General features: G+C 37.0%; 1 protein-coding gene across 4 annotated transcripts in view; it reads left to right on the forward strand.

The window, feature by feature from the left end:
• Positions 1–19,688, forward strand: part of LOC150100364 (nostrin-like) — a 398,805-nt gene that overhangs the window by 234,342 nt on the left and 144,775 nt on the right. For all 4 annotated transcript variants that reach the window (XM_090402920.1, XM_090402918.1, XM_090402919.1 and 1 more), the window contains exon 9: positions 4,277–4,379. In XM_090402920.1, the coding sequence (XP_090259046.1) occupies positions 4,277–4,379 (103 nt within the window). The remainder of the gene's footprint in view (positions 1–4,276; positions 4,380–19,688) is intronic.

Here is a 19,688-nt window from a genome sequence, read left to right on the forward strand (position 1 = left end):
TTAACTTTTTTTCTCCAGTAATATTGTATATTTGAGTCTACCTGTGACATATTGCAGCAGCTTGATTAATTTTGAATCATTTTAAAACTTTGTACATGTCTTTTTTTAATGCGATATTCATTTTTATTCTACTCTATACAAATGGCAATTACCTTTTGTTTCATATCCCTACACAGTTTTTGTTTTGAAGCAATCTGAAAACCTCATAATCAACATTAACATAATTTGTGAAAATTTTCCTGTGTTGTGTATTGGAATTTATGCACATTTCTATTTTGATAGAGCTGCCTCTCCTTAGCTTTGATTTTGATGATACCCTTTGATTGAAAAGAACTAAGTTCAAATCTTGTCTAGGATGGAACCTTTATCATGGCTTTTCATCTGAAGGCGAGTTAGCCAATCTCATGGAGGTGGCAGGTTGTTCCGTCCTCCAAAAACTTGGGTTTTTTCATCCTGAAAAACAAGCAAACTGGCCAAAAGATTGGCCAAAAAAACACACAATATACGGATATTAGACACTTTGGGAATAAGAATTAGCCACTCAATTCTGTTGGATTTGGTTTCAACTTCTTACATTGTGGGCCTCCATGTAAGCATAAATCAGAAAGGATACCAATACCCTTTAGCTTGCATATCATATACTCTGTTACTGTATTATCAAGTAGTTTCATTTCACTCCTCTGAATAGGTATACTAAACACACACACAATAGTAGTAAAGAGAATTTAATCAGTAAATTATGATTTTTGTACACTGAACAGGATCCATGTGGTAAATATACTGGACATTAATCTAACATAGTCCCTATTCACAGAAGTGTCAGAAGCAATATAATGTATTTGATATAACTTTGTTTTCTACTATACCACTGAATGCTTAAAAAAAAATATATCATCATCATCATCATCATCAAATTCCTGCCACGTTACCCTCAAGGGGTGTACAGGATATGACAGTACTACATGAAAAAATTACATCATTACTAACTTACTATCTACAATTTTCCTCCAAATCAGTCTGTTACTTGTCAAGACTCCAACATTATCAGATCTTATATTTCTATCGTCTAAGGCACTTTGTACCGTATCAATCCACCTATATCTTGGTCTTCCTCTGGGTCGTTTTCCTGCCAACCTGGCAGAGAACACTTGTTTTGCTAATCTTTCCTCTCCCATTCTATTTAAGTGACCATACCATCTGAGATTAGCTCTGCTAACGCATTCCTGGATGCTGACAATGTCAAGTTCTTTCCTAATATCCTCATTTTTAATATGATATTGCATTGATGCCATCTGTTCACGCCTCTAATCTTTCTCAGGACTCTCATATCTGCGGTCTCTAGTCTTTGGTCAAGTGTTTTACTTCTGACCCAGCTCTCAGATCCATAAGTTAAAATTGGTTTGAACACAGTCTTGTATACAGCTAATTTAGTGTTCCGACTAATTTCTTTCTTATTCCATATGAATTTATTCAATTGACTTCCCACGATACCAGCTTTGCTGATTCTGTTGTCTATTTCTATATTTAGTTTACCATCTTCAGTAAAAATTGTGCCTAAGTAGCTGAAATGTTTTACTTGTTCCACAGGTTCTCCATTCACAACACAGTTGACATTTTCAATGATTCTGCCTATTTTCATTGTCTTTGTCTTTTTATTGTTGACCTTCATACCATATCTATTACAACAGCTATTCAATTTAGTCAGAGAATCTTGCAGACTTGTAGCGGATTTATTTAGAAGTATAACATCATCCGCATAAAGCAAAGAGCTGACATTAACATCTCCAATTTTGATATCAGGTTTAATACCACATTCCTTCATAATGTGATCCATATAGATAATGAATAACAGAGGGGATAATGTACATCCTTGTCTCACACCAGATTTAACATTAAACCATCTTCCTGTACTTCCTTCAATTCTAACTGCTGACTCACAACTCAAATAAAGACTAAGTATTGCTTGATATAATGCCCCATCGACACCATATAACTGCAGCGTATTGAATAGCTTCTCTCTTGGCAACTTGTCATATGCCTTTTCCAAATCGACAAAACTTAAATACAGATCTTTGTTATATTCCCATGCTTTCTCGACTATTTGTCGTAAAGTGAAGATCTGATCCTGACAGCCTCTATTTGGCCTGAATCCAGCTTGTTCTTCACCAAGCTTTTCTTCCACAATTCTTCTCAACCGTTTCTCAAGTATACTTGCATAGATCTTGCCAGGAACACTCAGTAGGGAAATACCTCTGTAATTCTCACATTCAGTTTTATTTCCCTTTTTATATATGGGTACTATGAGAGCTCTACTCCAATCATCGGGAATTCGTCCCTCTGTCCAGGCTTTCTGAACTATGCAGTGCAGCCACTGTAAGACACTTATACCACCATACTTCAGCATTTCTGGTCGAATATCATCTACTCCTGCTGCCTTTCCACATTTCAAGCCTTTGATGGCTTTTTCTACTTCAAGTATGGATATGTATTCCTGACTGCATGCCTGGTCAGTGTTTTTTATCACTGGCTGTCATCACTGCTTGTTTCATTTAGCAGTTTTTCAAAGTAATTACTCCATACTTCAAGGATATCTTTTTCTCCAGTTTTCATGTCACCTTTATGATCTCTAATTCCTTTTACAGCACTCTTTCCTCCATTCCTAAGCTTCTTCAACAACCTCCAGAATATTTTGCCACCTTCTTGATATTTATTTTCTATATTCTTGCCAAAGTCCTCCCATGACTTTTGTTTAGCTAGTTTTACACACTGTTTAGCTTTCTTACATTTGTCTCTGTATTCTGTAAGAGTAAAAGCTGACTTATTTGCCAGGAACTTTTGATATGCTTTCTTCTTTTCCTTCACTGCATCTTTAACTTCCTGTGTCCACCAGGGAGTTCTGATTTTTTTATCCTTGCACACAACCTCACCACATGCCTCTCTGGCAGAATCAATCAATGTTTCCTTCAGAGTTTGCCACTGAATCTCCAAGGTTTGATTCCTGTTCTCAAACTCTTTCATTTTCTTTTCAATAATATTTCTGTATTTTAGTCTACAGTTGACATCTGAGAGCTGCTCAACTTTTATTCGCTTTAAAACTTTCTTACATGTTATTCTTTTCAATATGAAATTCAATTTTATCCTGCTCAAGACTAAATAGTGATCACTTTCAATTTCAAATCCTCTGTACATCACTATCAACAATAACATAGTCAATGAGACTTTTCTTATTCCTAGCCTCTTCTCTCCATGTGAATTTGTGCACATTTTTATGTTGGAACATGGTGTTAGTAATAACCAGTCCATGTCCTGAGCAGAAATCCAACAGATATTTGCCATTATTATTAGCTTTGCTCTTTTCTCCAAATTTTCCCAAAATATTTTTGTATGTCTCACAATCATTTCCTACTCTACTATTTAGATCCCCAACAAGGACCAACTTTTCCTTTTTCATTGTGTCAGTTGCTTTTTCTAAAGCCTCAAAAAATTCCTCCACTTCTACCTTAGTAGAACCTTGTGTGGGACCATAGGCACAAATAAGTCTCATTGTCCAGTTCCCCATTCTCATATTTGCCCACATTACTCTACTTGAGACTGACTGCCATTCAAGAAGATTAGCCTCGTATTTTGTGTTGAATACTATGGCTACTCCTTTTCCTTGATTGTCATTGCCTGAATATAACATTTTGTATTTATTGCTCAGAAAGATCTCACCAGTTTTGGTCTTTTTTGTTTCAGTCACCCCTATTATGTCGATCTGGTACTTATCTAATTCCTCAGCTAGCTTCATTTCTTTGCCATTGAGGCTTCTTACGTTGATAGTACCGATCTTTAACTCTGGTGATGTTGAGTTGGGGTTTGTTTTCAGATTTGTTCCAGTAGCTGACTTTTCGCTGTTCGCCCTGGTTCCCTGGCGAAAACAACGGGGGCCTTGTTTATCCGGGCGACGTCCCAGCCGGCATGAAATTTTGTCATGTTGTACCATCATTTTTTATTTTGGTTTAACCAATAAGAATACAATTTGGTCGGCTAAATCCCAAATTGCCAGCTTATCCTCGTTCGTTCAGTATCAAAGTAGATACCCAACAGGGTGCACCACGAGAAGGTGAGGATTGGACATTAGGTCAGAAGCCCTGGTCGGTTCTCCGCATTCCTTTAAAGGCTATGTGGAGGTCTCCTCTCAGATGTATGTTTTTATTTATTTATATTTATATATTATTTACTTGCAAAGAATTTAATCACTTATTTTAAAATATATTTTCAAATAAATCTTTTCCAGGCAGAAGACTTATTTAATCCAATGCAAAGAGGAAGAAGAAAGGATTCACTTACAAAAATTTTGAAGTTGATAGCATATGGCATTGAAGAAAAGAAAAAACTTGGTAAAGAAATACCTGTCATTTTATATTTAGATATTCTCATGATTTCTTAATCTCATGCGATTCTTTTTTTAAGTGTATTTCACGGAATGCATAAGTGCACCTCTGTGCGATTCTTTTTTTTTTTTTTTTAACTTTTTTTTTCATCCAAACATAGGTTATTCTAGGACTCTAGCTAGATGGATTTTATCGAAATTTGGTATTTGGAACCTTTACAGAAATTTGTCAATTTGTTAATCTGTAATGCTATTCATGCAAAATATTTTTGAAACAAATTGGAATATTCATTTCATACCCCAAGTGTGATATTAATGATATTTTTATCTTTTTTTGGAGAACATGCTTTATAGACTAAAGGGGAAGAGTTCTCTTCTTATTTCCTGCTATTGAAATAAATAATGGAAATATCGATTTTAACTCTCAGCTAACAATAATCTTCAATTTTGTTATCAAGGTATGTGAATTTTTTGAGAATGCTCTTGAATTATTTGGTCTTGATGACATTTGTTATCAAAACTAAATTTAGCTTGCATCTGAAGTTTATCTTCAACTATTTTTCCGATGAAACTTGCTTGGATTTTGGATTTTTTTTTATGACAGTCTCACTCACCCACAAAATTTTGTGGGTGAGTGAGACTGTCATTCACCAGCAAATAAGTTAGTGATCTCACCAGACAGTGAAAATCGTACTATTTAAAGGACATAAGTATCTATTTCACATTGGAATTTGAACATGCAGCTTGCTGTTTGAAGAGCCGACCAACAGGCCAATGAACCTGGAATACTCAGAAGCAGATTTATTTATTTTTTATCATTCCCACACATGAGACATTACAGAATGTATAATACAACAGTGCCATGTGGGCAAGTGATTAGGGAGAAAGAAGAAATTCTAATTTGATTATTGATGATCTGGAGGTTGTATTAATTTGTTTTTTTATTTATTCTGCATGCTGTTCCAAAGAATAGAGATATATAGAATGAAAGGAGAGTTTGAGAAGTGGGTTCAAAAAGTTTGGATCTGAGCTACATACTCAACAGCTGCTTATGTTCTTGCAGCTGCTTTTATAACAAGGTGACGGCTGAACTGGATAAGGGAAATGGGTTTAAAGTGATACTGCTGGACCTGGCAAAGGCGTTTGACAGGATACCACATGGAATACTAATCCGTAAACTACAACATATGGGAATGGATATAGGGTTGGTGAGGTGGATAGGTGGTTGGTTGATGGAGAGATATCAAAGAGTAGTTTATTCAGGAGTAGAGTCCAAAAGACGGCCTGTGACTAGTGGTGTGCCGCAGGGTTCTGTTCTTGGACGACTGCTGTTTAATCTGTTCATTAACGATATAGGGAAGGATCTAAGTGGAACAATTCATTTGTTCGCTGATGATGCAAAGTTGGGTAGGGCAATAGTGAATGCAGAAGATGTCAAAGTCTTGCAGGATGACTTAGATAGATTGGAGTTCTGGGCTAAGGAGAATGGATGTCAATTTAATGTGACAAAATGTAAGGTTATGCATTTTGGGGTGAAAAGATTAGCAGCAGTATACCACATTGGTGGAACTGTACTCCAAGAGATTGATGAGGCCAGGGACTTGGGAGTGTTGGTGGATAGGGAGATGAAGTTTAGGGGGCACACTGCAAAAGTAGCCAAATCATCTCATCAACTCACTTGGTTGTTGAAAAATACCTTGACGAGCAGAGACAAGCAAGTTATTGTACCTCTGTACCGAGCCTTGATAAGACCTCATCTCGACTACTGTGCCCAGATTTGGTCACCTCGGTTCCTTCTTGATGGGAAGGAGGTGGAGAGGATCCAGAGGCGAGTGACTAAGATGATAACAGGTCTATGGAATGAACCATACGAGAACAGGTTGAAGATTTGTGGGTTGCAGAAACTAGTTGATAGGCAGAGGAGGGGAGATATGATTGAGACATTCAAATTGCTAAAGGGATTCTATAGGATTAATTCAGAGGATATTTTTGAGATCAGGACTGGTGGTGGGAGAACTAGCGGACACCTATGGAAGCTGGGCAAGAGTGTGGTTAGCAGGGGTGTTAGAGCTGGGTTCTTTACTTTTAGAGTGGTAAATGAATGGAATAAGCTGCCAGAGTCTGTTGTGGGTGCTATGACGGTGAACGAGTTCAAGACAAGGTATGATAGATACTGTGAGAATGTAATCGCATAGTTGTGTGGACATGATGTTTAGGGCCTCCCTCGGTGAGTCTAAGGACTCCTGGAATCGCCCGAAATAATAATAATAATAATGATTAGAGGAATGGTGGTAGCCTGTTAGGTGGCTCAGTGCTTATGAAAATGCCTATAAAAAACCCATAATGCAAAATTCTGGGTAACATTAAGCATTAATTAGAAAGGTTTTTGGTTCATCCCCCAACTGTAACAGTATTTGTATAATCAAATAGATCTAGGATTTCATAAAAAAAAAAGTATTAAGAGTTTTGTAAGTGAGAAATACTGTTTTGAATGAAAGAGGACACAGTGAACCCTGTGTGTTATCCTAATAGCTTCGGAAATAGCGTCTTGTTAATTTTTCGATATGACATACTACAGATCCCTAAAATGACACTTTCCTGCAATGTAAAAGTGGGTGCCACTATGTGCTGGATATTTGTGTTTTGTTATCATAATAATACTACTCTTGATCACATCACAAATTGCATTTAAAAAAAAAAAACTATTAATTTATAATGCATGCAGAAAAATGAAATTATCAAAAAAAAAAAAGGATGGATGTTCAAGCTTTGCTTTTGTCGCAAATATGGAATATTATTTTCTTAAAATTAATACTAAACACTTACAACATCAAGCAAATATGCACATGCAAAGGAAACAGGTGAAAAAGAAAAAAAAAAGAAAAAAAAACGCATATTGCTTCTATCTTCTTGCATTTAGTGAAGTAACAGCAAACCAGTGTTTGCACTATGAAACGGGAAATTTAAAATTTCCCATTCCATAGTGCCGGGAAGTTTTTCTATACAGTGCATAAATGACAGTTATAGCTGGCAACTCACTGTATTTGGCAATTTAATTTATTTTTGCAAATTAAATGAAATGTAATATGCACTATTGAAAAAGTTTATAAAAGAATAAATATATTTCTTTATCAAATATGAGGAAACTACAGTTTAATCTTTAAAGGTTCTTGTGGCATGACTATAAACAACAAATTACACAATAACTACAATAATTAACTTTCATGAAATGAAAGTACAGATATTTCATACTGAAAATAACAGTGCACCATCAGTGCATAGAAACAAGCAAATCAAATAAAAAGAAACAGGAATACAAGGTACATATAACAAGTGGTGTTGTGTCCATAAAAATTGGACACAATGTCAATTGGCTAACATACTCTTTACAGATGAGAGTCATCTTAGCCTTTTCTCTGATTCTTGATGATGCTTGATCTGACATGAAAGTGGATGCTTAATGGATGCACTGAGCTACAAGTGCTGGAAAAAGGGACTATGACTGGTGAACAATATTGCAACAGAGTTCTTCAACATCATTTTCAATTGTTCCATGGCACTGTAGGAATTCAATGCAAAGAATTCATTTTTGTGGATGACAATACCACACCACATTGTGCACGAACAGCAGAGATACTTCTGGAGACCAAGGATATTAATCAAATCAAGTGGCCAGCATGTTCTCCAGATCTCAACCCCACAGAACACATTTGGGATGCAATAGAAAGATTCATTGCTGCTCAAAATTTCCCTTTGGAAAACAAGCAAGGCTCTGAAGGAGGAGTAGGCCAGTTTGCCTCAAGAACTCCTGAATCACTTGGTGCTAAGCTTGGTATGACATCATGAGAGCAGCATCGCAGTTTGGTGTCTGAAAGTCTCTGCATAGTTTTCCATAAGCACTATACATTAATTCTTTAACTGTGTCCTTAGGGAATTTGTGACTTTTATCAAAAATATATTGCAGTTTAATTTGTATGAAATTTATAATGCATTTTTTGTGTAATATAATTTATTAGTATGCTGGCAATATTCATATATGGCTGTAGCCATGAAAATTTTTTCATATACAGGTAAAATATAGTTTATCTTTTTTTTTTTTTTTTTTTTTTTTTTTATATAGTATATTCAGTGTATTGCTAATCAACATGAAGGGAATAAACAATAAAAAAACATACAAAAAGTTAAAGAAAAAAATCTTGACTCAGCATAAAAAATACAGTTCCAGCAGGAAAAACACTTTTTTTTTCTTTGATATTAGCTATAAATATGGCTATGATGAAATATATTGTATTTTTGCAAATCAATTGTGAAATTGACATAAATCAGAACCATCACAATGTTTTTTAAAGAGTTTCTGCAATGGGAAAGAGGAATGAAGAGTACTGTCATTGGCAAAGCTGTGAATAGGATTTCAAGTCAGAGAGAAAAGATCATTGATGTAAAGGCGGAAGCATGTGGATGAGAGAACAGAACCCTGGGGTACTCCAGCATTGATGGAGAAATCTAATGAGAGGAAGCTGCCCACCATGATACTAATGAATGACCAGTGGGGAAGCTGGCAATCTAGTCACACAGTGAAGGAGGGAGGCCATAAGATGGTAGCTTTTTCAGCTGTTTTAAAACAGGTGTTTTACTAATCTTTTTTTTTTTTTTTTTTTTTGATAACCTTACACACATGAAAGGTCACAGGACCTATAACACTCCAGTGCCATATATGGGTAAGTGATTAAGGAGAAACAGGTAGCCTATTAATATGTTTCTTAAAGAGTTTGAGGTTGTACTCGGTAGAAAAAGCAATTTGGGGAAGATTGTTCCAAAGAATAGAGGTGGATGGAATGAAGGAAGATGATGATGAGAAGTTTGTTCAGTATGTTTGGAGTTGGACATTATATGGCTGTTGGCCAGTGACTGCTCTAGTTCTTACATGGTTAGAAGAAAGTGGAGGAATGTTAGTGGCCAATTTAGAGGAGCAATGCCCATGAAATTACCTATAGAAAAGGCAAAGTGAAGAAACAGAACATGGCAAAGTGACTGAAGGAGATTCTGTGAGAATGGGGTCATCTATTAAGCAGATTGTCCTCTTCTGAATATCATCAAGAGTTCTTAGGGAGGTCTTGGGTGCACCACTCCAAATGTGGGAACAGTATTCCAGGGTTGGTCAGATCTGAGACTTATAAAGTGTTAGGAGTTGAGAGGAAGAGAAGCATTGTTTTACACGGAAAGAACACCAGGCTTTTTAGAGGTCTCCTCAGCCTCTATGCAATATATTTCTGCCAGGTTAAATTTGATGTAATAGGCAATCCAAGAAGAGAAATCTGATCTTGAAAGGAAATTGGAACATTATCAAAAGTAAGCGGGAGCAAGGTTGGATATTTCTTGTGAGTAATAAGACAGGCCTGAGTTTTTATGGCATTGAACTTTACTAACTTAACTTCACCCCATTTGAGGATGTTGAGAAGATCAGTGTTTAAGTCATTATGGAAGATTTTGAGGCTTCTGTCATTTGAGTTCTATAGAGTTTCTGCAATGGGAAAGAGGAATGAAGAGTACTGTCATTGGCAAAGCTGTGAATAGGATTTCAAGTCAGAGAGAAAAGGTCATTGATGTAAAGGAGGAAGCAGAACCCTGGGTTTCATGGAAGAATTTATAGGCGGTGAATGGTTTGCATTTGAATGGATTTGGGATCGGGGATCTTAAGAAAGTATTGTTCAGCAAGAGTTTGGATGTGCAGAGTTCAAAAAAACTAGAAGGTTTTATGTGGGTATGCATGTGAATGTGAATACAGGCAATCTACAAGTTAGTAAGTGGGGGAGAGAGAGATCACATGATGCCGAATGTAGCTCCCCAGGTTTTTAACTTTACAGTTAAAAACCTGTAGGATGAAAGGAGTAATGCAGTTTATGTATACTAATGCCAAAAGTATTCAGAATAAGGTAAGGACACAGATTTTTGCCATTAGTTAGCTCAACATGACCAAAAGTTATAGGCGCTAGTGAGACTTAGTTGACCAAGGATGATATAGAAATAGAATTCAAAAGATACAGTATCTTTAGAGAAGACAGAGGGAAGAAACAACAGGATGTGGGAGAAGAGGTTTTTTGCTAATGATAACAGAAGAATTGAAGCCAAAAAAAGTAGAAGTACATCAGGAGGATAGGGATGCAGAGGGCATTTTATTTGAGGCTATCTGCTATGAGATAGAAGCCAGCAAGACTAAATATGTAAGGAGAATGTAGATGACATGCACTTGTAAATTAGCATGTGAGTACAGGTCAAGTAATTATTATGGGGGATTTCAATTGTGGGGACATAGATTGGGAGGAGAAAAGGGATTTATACAGTTACTCAGAGACCTGAGGCAACATGTAATGGAGGATAAATGAGGTTCAAGAGTGCTGGATCGTTGGATCTGATCTTTGCATCAGAGAACTTTACTGCCTCTACTTGGGGAAAATGATCATGTAGCCTTGATTTGGGAGATTGCCAAAGATGCAAAATTTTCTGTTAAGAAGGGATATATGTGGAATTATAAAACAGGTGACAAAATTAGAAGTGAGTGTTCAGCAGTGCCATGGCATAAGAATTTGGAGGAAAGAGGTGTTGGTAGTGCATGGGTGGTGGTCAAGAGGTGTTTAAATAAATCAGTATTACGAATTATTAGTAATTAGATGAATAAATATCATCACTAAGTAGGAGATGTAGACAAAGAAAAGGTTGTAGAGGGAATATAAAGAAAAAGGTGATTGGTATGCCTATGAGCAGTACGGGATACAGGCAACAAGATTAATCTGCTTGGTAAGAAAGGTCAAAGCTAATTATGAGGAACCTAACTGATGAAATGGAAAGATATCCCAAAGAGTACTTTTGCTGTATGGCAAGTACAAGAAAGAATGGCTTTGGAAAAATGATTTTAATAAGTAAAACTGTAGTAAGATAACAGAAGCAAATGAAATAGCTCAGTTACTGAGTGATCATTTTGTAAGGGTGTACAATCCAGATGGAGATATCGCAGTGCTAGGTGTGACACAGACTGATGGGAGAATATAGGTAGATGAATTGAATCATGATATTGTAGAACCTTAATATGAGCATGGGATCTTTAATTTAATCATGGGATTAGATGGTATATCTTCTTTCTTTTAAGGTTACATGGTGATCAGCATTCATGGTTAAGAATTTAAGGAAACACAACACAAGTGTTAAAATAATTACTTTACTTAATATAAGGAAAGTAACAATTGACATTTCGACCTCTGTATTGAGGTCATCATCAGAAAAATGCATATGTATAAGGAGCAAGCTACATGCTACTGCAGTTTACAAAAGTAAAATGAATCTAAGCTGTTTATTAATCTTTTATCTAGCTTGACCTCTAGTGGAAAAAAAAAAGTTAATGATATTAAAAAAATAAAAAATAATAAAGTTAAAAAAAAAAGTAAATATAAAAATACATTAAAAACAGAACTACATTAAACATTTCTAAAGTCCTCTCGTATTGTGATATCCTTTTGGACTTGTTCTGGTGTTAATAAGGGTTGCAGATGGGGTCCTCCCATCTGCTCTGCAACAAGAGAATTATCAGCTCCTCTGACAGCTGTTTAATGGAAGCCTCAATACTGGGAAGATACCAGTGGAGTGAAAAGAAAGCAGAATAGAGGGCAAAATGTCTCTGCATAAAAAATACTACAAGACCGAAATAGCAAATTACGGGCCAGTCTATCTCGTGAGTGGTGGTGATTAAGGTATCGAAGGAATTGGTAAAAAGACAGAATTCAGGACTAGGTGGATAGGAATATGATATTTAAGAAGGAGTGTGGGGGGTGGGGGGGGGGTGGTTTGTTAAGGGTAGGCCTTGCATTAGGGATTTGCTTACTTTTTTTAGTAAAGTGACAATGGAGTTGGATGATAGAACTGGCTACTCAGTGATACTGCTGGACTTGGCAAAGCAATTTGACAGAATTTCACATAGAACTCTATTACATGGATTGGAGCAAATGGGATGGATAAGAATCTGATGATTCGGATTATTGAGTAGTGGGTGGATTAGATATCAAAGAGTGGTTTGTGGATATGTTGAGTTCTGGATAAAGCAGGTGACTAGTGGCATACCCAGAGCTTAGTACTTGGTCCTCTTACATCAATGATATAAGATGATGGGAGATATTTAATTGTTTGCTGATAATGCAAAACATGGAAATCAATAGTAAATGAAGGCTCTGGAGAGATCCTGCAGGATGACTTAAATATACTGGTGGTATGGCCAAAATAAATTGCTGCCAGTTTAATGCAGCAAGTGTAAGATGATGAGCTTTAGGAAGAAGAGATCACAAGCTGTGCACTCTATTGATGGAACTGAGCTACAGGAAACTGATGAAGCCAGGGACTTGGTGTGTGTGTGTGTGTGTGTGTGTTTGGCAGGGGGGGGGTGTAGGTGGGGAGTTGAAATTTAGAGGGCATATTGCAAGATAAATCTGGTCATTCTTCCCATGCTGTTGAACCAGAGAAAGATTCTTCACTCCAGCAAGTTCAAATTGATTGTCTTTTCCTTTAAACATGTGAAACGCTAAAAATTATCTTAACCTTAACTGTTCAGACAGTATGCCAATTTCTAAGTTTTGAGAAGTTATTACTATGAATTGTTCATAATATTTTTGAAATTATTTTTTATTTACTCAACTTTTACAATTGTTCCTTTGAACTCTAATAGTGTAATCATAATATCACTCCAGCTGCAGCTGAGACACAGCTAGTAGGCACATGCTTCATTGACTTACCATATTTACTCAAATATAACTTGGACTTTTTTTCCCAAAATAAAAGTTAAAAAATCGTGGTGCAAAATATATGCGAGGACTTTCGGAAACTAAAGTTTCCGAAACCCATTTCCAAACTTGGTAAGTGAAACTCATTTTCAGTTTTTTCAAGAAAAAACTAAAAATGGGTTTGACTTACCAAGAATCTCCTATTCACTATCGCTACTGGCCTTGAGAGCGGTTTCCTTGTGTGCATTGTCAAAGTCATCTATCCAAATAGTGCCATCTTCTCTCCCATCCAGGGCATTAGAGATGCTGAAGAATTTTTTTAAAAAATTCTTCGGCATCTCAAAGAATTTTTTTTAAAAAATTCTTTGCGATGATTTCTGGTGAAATCATTTCCCAAGCTCTCAAAATTCAGTTGCACAACAGTTCTAATGATGGTCCTCTATGAAGACGTGCATATGATTGGTGCGGTATTAACAAAAGATTGCATGACTCAACAACAAAGGCATGCTGACAATTGTTGAGTTGAAATGCTGATTCTCTTGAACCGAATTCCAAAATATCTGAAACTACTATATAACAACATTAGTTTTAGTACATTCACATCGAGGTTTCGCCTGTTTATCGTTCCAGCGGGACTTCTCATTACCGTTTGTGTACTACTTCAATATTGCATTGGTGGGCTCAACTGACACAAAGATTTTACTCTTTGGTTGAATTTTATGCAACTTGTTTGTGTGCTGCTTCTGCATTAACTAGCGGGGGGGGACAGGACTCATACATGTGCTTCACGGCATGTTAGTTTCAATTCGCTGGTAGAATTTTATTTGAAGTTAGCCTTTGCAAGAATGTAGTTACCAGTCTGTCTCCCTGATGATTTCCATATAACGTTGGAGGAAATATATTGGAGTTTTTGAATAAAATTCTATATTTTTTTTGCACATGCAAGCTGTGAAAGGTTTTATAAAAAATTTTAGAAAAATATGGTGCCTGTAATCCAGATGACTGCATGAAATTTATTCAGAGTGGGAACTGAGAGATCTGATTTTCATCATCTACTTTTTACAGTATGGCTAAGATGCTATTTCTTGTTTATTTCATTTGATCAGTTTGGCCAGTGAATGCAATAGAGCAACAACTAATCTCAATATACTTCAAGATATTTGTCATTGGGTGACATTGGCAAAGTGAACCCAGCTGTGGTCTTATTAGACTGACTTCTTGTGTTATTAATGGTTATTATTATGACTGTTAACCATTCATATCACTTTGTTACTAGTCTGGTTGGATGAGTGACTGAAGTACCCATTCTCCAACAGCAGGCTGTGGGTGCAAATCCTGCTATGGCATTGATATTTGTTTTGTGATTGTCTTTTTGTGGGTGATGAATTTCATAGTGTGATGAGATTTCTGTCTCATTCATTGGAAGGCTGAAGTGCATTGAAAAACTTCATGTTTGTTCTGTTGACTGCATTTCCAAATTATGTAAAAATAAATACAATATTTTATTTTTTAATTTTAAAGTGATAAAAAATTATTAAGTAAAATTTTTTAATTAAAATTTTAAAAAAAATCCTTACCCCCCCTCCCCACACTATCAGTATAGTATAGGTTTTTTACAACTTTTGTGGGTGGGAGTTGCATTTAAAAAAATCTCTTAAGTAGTATCACAATATCTTTATAATTAACTGTATCCCAGTATCTTTGTTGCTGTATTCAAATGTGGGAGTGAGAGTGGAAGATAACTTTTTCTACTCATGCTTTGCAGTTGACAAAATGCCTGATTTCAGACTCTAAAGGTTGTGAAATTATATATAAGCATTTCTCAATGGGAGTTTTTTTATATGTTAGAGTTAAATTGGTTTTCAGATTTTGATGTGCGAAAGGGAGAATGGGACATCCGTGAAGGGCAGTGTGCTGTTTTTCTCAACTTTAAAGTGAATGATATCAAAGCACTATGCTGTTCAGATTGATTGTGTATGAAGTATTATTCTATACAGACAGTGTACATAGTATATTCAGATTTTATTCACAGCATTATGATGCTCAGATAACATACAAAAGATTATAACAATATCAGATCCAATTAGCAGGCTTTATGATGTTGCCATCCATTCAAACCATTTCATGAACAAGTTAGTTTTGGTGTGTGGGGGGGGGGGGAGGTCCCTACATGGCAATACTAAAATGTTGTTTGTGTATAGATATCCCATATGAAATCAGCAGTTGCCATGCAATAACAGAATAAGGCAGAAGTCTTGGAATGGAGTATCAATCATCCGGTTTCTTCATTTAAAGGACTCACAATGAAGCAGAAGTAGAAAAAATTATGTGTCATCTGCACTTGCAGAGAAAGCAACACATATGACATATTTTCAAGTAGTGGTGAAAGAGAACTAGCTCTCTCTCTCTTTCTCTTGCTTTCTTAGATACTTCTGTATGTAGAAATGTTTTTTTTAGCACATTTTAGCAGTTCTTCAGAGATGTGATATCAAAATAGCATGCTGACCCCCTTCCCCTCAGTATCATAAAATTACTAATGTGTTCACTGAAGATTCCCCAGCTTTAGTATAAACATCTTGGGGGTATATGAGATTAAATGTCGTTGCAGCATCACATACTTTAGTCTGATTTGCCTCTCATGTGTAATATGTGAGAAAGATATATAAAAAGAAAAAATTCAAGTTTCTTAGCACATCCTTTGGATAAGTTTCAGCTGGAACAGGTCCACACCTATAGCCAGAGATGTCTTTTCCTTGAAACTAGGAAGTGGGAGGTAAAAAAGAATATGTAGATTTCCCAATCCTAACAGTGGCTTAAACTTAAGCTTAATCATGTTGTCCAGCTTTGGTCTGTTGAGGAATGAAGGATATAGATTAACTAACCAGTTCATGACTAGAATACAATATGTGGATGTTCTGTTGACATTCCTGTGCTCTGATAGTAACCAGTCTGTTGGAACTTTGAACTCTGATCTTATTTGAATATTTATATTATATGAATCTCTTGTATCTTTATATGTGTGTTTTGTCTAGTTTTAGCATGGGTTGGATGGGTGGATAACACATCAATTTCCTATCTACAGGCTATGGATTTTTCCACTATGGCATGGATATTTGTGATAGTCTTTTAGTCAGAGAAATTTTCATTGTCTGGTGGGAGACCACAACTACTCTGCTTGTTAGAGACCTGAAGTGGCTTGAAAAAGTATCATATTTGGTCTCCAGAGTACAGTCCTCACATTATTTATTCCTTAACCTGTACTATAGGAATTACATGAGATTGTCAGCAACTACTTGAAACAGATTGCCATGTAGCAATGACATTAAGATTTTAAAAGAGATCAATGGTTTGAACATAGTACAAGTTTGAATACATAGATGCAGTGAAAAATAAATTAACATGTACTTGATATTTAAGGTTATTACTAACCTTAAATACAAAGCTGCTGCTCATACAGCAGCAGCTTGGTATAATATAGGAGCCGTGGTCTGGTATAGGAGTCAGACCCAAAAGTGATACCAAACATAAACATAACATCATTGACCAGAAGGGTGAAGCAAGATGCTTTTATTCCCTGTTGTCTGATAGGAAGGACGAATTGAAGGAAAGATTTATGAGCTGTGAGTCATTGTTGCTAGTATTTAGGATGGCTTTTGGCCTCTTGTATTTGAAGAGGTTGGTTTCGTCATAGTTTGCTGCTTGTTTAACTAGATCTTTGGAGTATGTAGAGATCTTTGAGAAGAATTTTTCTGCTGTAGTTAGTAGGAAGGAGTAGATGTAAGGAATGTTCGTATCTCTATGCAGTTGGACGTTCCTTACAAACCACAGTGCATCCAAGATCATACGCAAACACTTATTTTGCACTCTCTGTAGCCTGAGGATGTTGGTGTTGGATGTGTGGCTTCAGGCTGGAGATGCATATGTCACTATGGGGCGGATTGTCAGCAGGTAGAGGAGTACTTTGATTCTGGTATTTAGCTTGCTTTTTCTATTTATTAGAGGGTAAAGTTGTGTGATGGTTTTAGATGCTTTCGGGCATAAGGCTTTGATGTGTCGGTTGAACGTTAATCTTTTGTCTAGAATTACCCCAAGATATTTTGTTTCTGTTTGCTAGGGGATTTTGGTGTTGAATAGATAAAGGTCCCCCTTGGGAGTTGCCAATCTTCTAGTGTGAAAAGTATCGCTATACTCTTTTGGGGATTCACTTGTAATCTCCATTTGGAGAACCATTGTTCTAGTTTTAGTAGGTTTTTCTTGCAGTTTTTTAGTGACAAGATGTGGTTGTAGAGATCTGGAAAGTACTGCTGTGTCATCCGCATAGAGTGATAAGATGGCTTACATTGGGTTGTGTGGGATGTCTGCCATATATATCAAGAATAAGATCGGTGCCAGTAGGGAACCTTGGGGTACTCCCGCAGAGATCCGTCGCTGACTGGAAACTGTACTGTTTATTTTGACTTGTATGTGTCTGTCTTGGAGGTAAGATTTAATTAGGTGGACGATTCTTGATGGTATGCCTGCTGAGATGAGTTTGTGTAGTAATCCGAAGTGCCATATCTTATCAAAAGCTTTCGCTATGTCGAGGAAAACTGCTCCAGTGTGCTGGTGCCAATTGTAGCCAGTGGTGATGTACTCAATAATCCTGTGAATCTGTTGAGTAGTACTGTGATGTTGTCGAAAGCCAAATTGTTCCTTTGGAAAGATATTTAACTCATTTACTGAGGCTTGGAGTTTGGAGAGGATGATTTTTTTCGGCAATTTTGCCTAAGTTTGAGATTAGGCTGATGGATCGATAGCTTTCAGGCAGGTGTGGATTTTTACCTGGTTTATGCACTGGGACCACATCTGCGACTTTCCAATAGCTGGGGAAATAGTTAAATCGGAACATGGCATTGATTATGGTGGTGAGATGTACGACAGCTCTTCGGAGCAGCAGTTTAATTATTCTATTTGTTTTGCCATCTGGGCCAGGAGCTTTTTTTATTCTTTAGCTTCTTTAGAACTTCATAGATTTCTGCTGGTGAAGTGTTTGCAGGTTTGTTGTTGCAGGTGTCGGTGAGTTTTAGTGCATGTTTGACATGGAGGTGGATTTTATAGACATGCTTGATGTCCAAATTGTTGTATGTAGGGCTACACTGTTTTTCTAGGTTCTTTGCTATCTCTTCAGCGTTTTCTGCGTCTGTGTATACTAGGCCCCTGTCTAACTTGAGTGGGGGAAGAGATTTATTTTTGTTTCTGAGGCTTCTTAATATGTTCCAGATGGAGTGTTTGCCAGGTGATATAGAGGCTAGTTTGGCTTCCCATGTTTCATTCCTCTGAGCTTTAAGTGCTTCTCTAACTTCATTGTTCAGTTTGTTAAGGATCTTTTTGTCATGAGGTGCACGGGTGTTGTGGTACCTTTTCCTTGCTTTGTTTTTGTATGTCTTCGGGTAGTCGGTTTGGCTGAAGAGTGATTTTGGTAGAGGTGACAACCTTTATGGCTGTGTTGATTTGCTGAGTCAGGCTTTTGACAGCATTTTCAATTTCTTTTATGGAGCTGATGTGAGGGACAGGTCTAATGTGTTCCGATGGTACTTCTCGTAGTTTTCTCCATGAGATGAAGGAGTGTGGGGGAGGGAGGGGGAGGCAGCAGTTGTTCTTGCTTTCTCAGCTGGAGCAGGATTGGATTGTGATCGGATGTCAGCTCGTTTAAAGAGTCTAGGCTATACTGTAGCTTAATATTTTGTAGGATAGCAATGTCAAGTATGTCGGCTGTGCCATACGTACTATGATGTGTTGGTTCTGCGGGGCCTGTCACCACTGCATAATTTGAACTGGAGTAGCTGAAGTGGGTGTAGTGGTTTCTGTTGGTGGTTTTGCTGTTCCATGCAGGGTGTTTCGCATTTAGGTCACCGGCAATGATGACTTGCTCTTTATTGCCCAGGACGTCATCCAGATCTGGATTAGTAGATTCTTTGAAGGAGGGTTGTAAGCTGCATAAAGTGTTAGTTTCTCCAGCTGAGGTAGTGGGTACTACTATTCCTGTGAGCTCTAGATTTCTGGTTGAGGGGCTGGTTACGGAGTGGTGATCGATGTGGCGTTTTATGAAAATGGCGGTGCCACTTCCTCTGTAGTTTATTCTGTCATTTCTGTGGAGGAGGTATCCTCTAACTTTGGGGTTGTCTGCTGGTCTTAAGTGGGATTCATTTATTAGGATGATGTGTGGGTTGTATCTCACTGCGAATTCTTTCTTGGAGTTCCAGAATCTTGTTTCTAAGTCTGTTCGCATTCCAAGCGATGATCTGTAGGGAAACTGGGGTGCTTTTGTTTTTATGTATTTATGAGAGCTGCTAGGATGGATTGGGTTTCTTGTAGAAATCTTTTTCTGGAGTCCGATGCAGGGTTAGATTTGCTGAAGTCTTGCAGCATATTTGCGAGGGAGTTTGTGATGACGGCTGCTAAATTTGGGAGGTATTGTTCCTGAGTGGCCTTTGTTGAGCGAACTACATCTGTGTAGGTCTTCATCTGCATCGTGTTTTGTCGACCTCTGGTGGGTTGAGGAGCTGGGGCTAGTG

Source organism: Typopeltis vanoorti, chromosome 13 (assembly GCF_054136105.1).
Source record: "Typopeltis vanoorti isolate ZY-2024b chromosome 13, IOZ_Tvanoo_1.0, whole genome shotgun sequence".
In the NCBI taxonomy this organism is placed as follows: domain Eukaryota; kingdom Metazoa; phylum Arthropoda; class Arachnida; order Uropygi; family Thelyphonidae; genus Typopeltis; species Typopeltis vanoorti.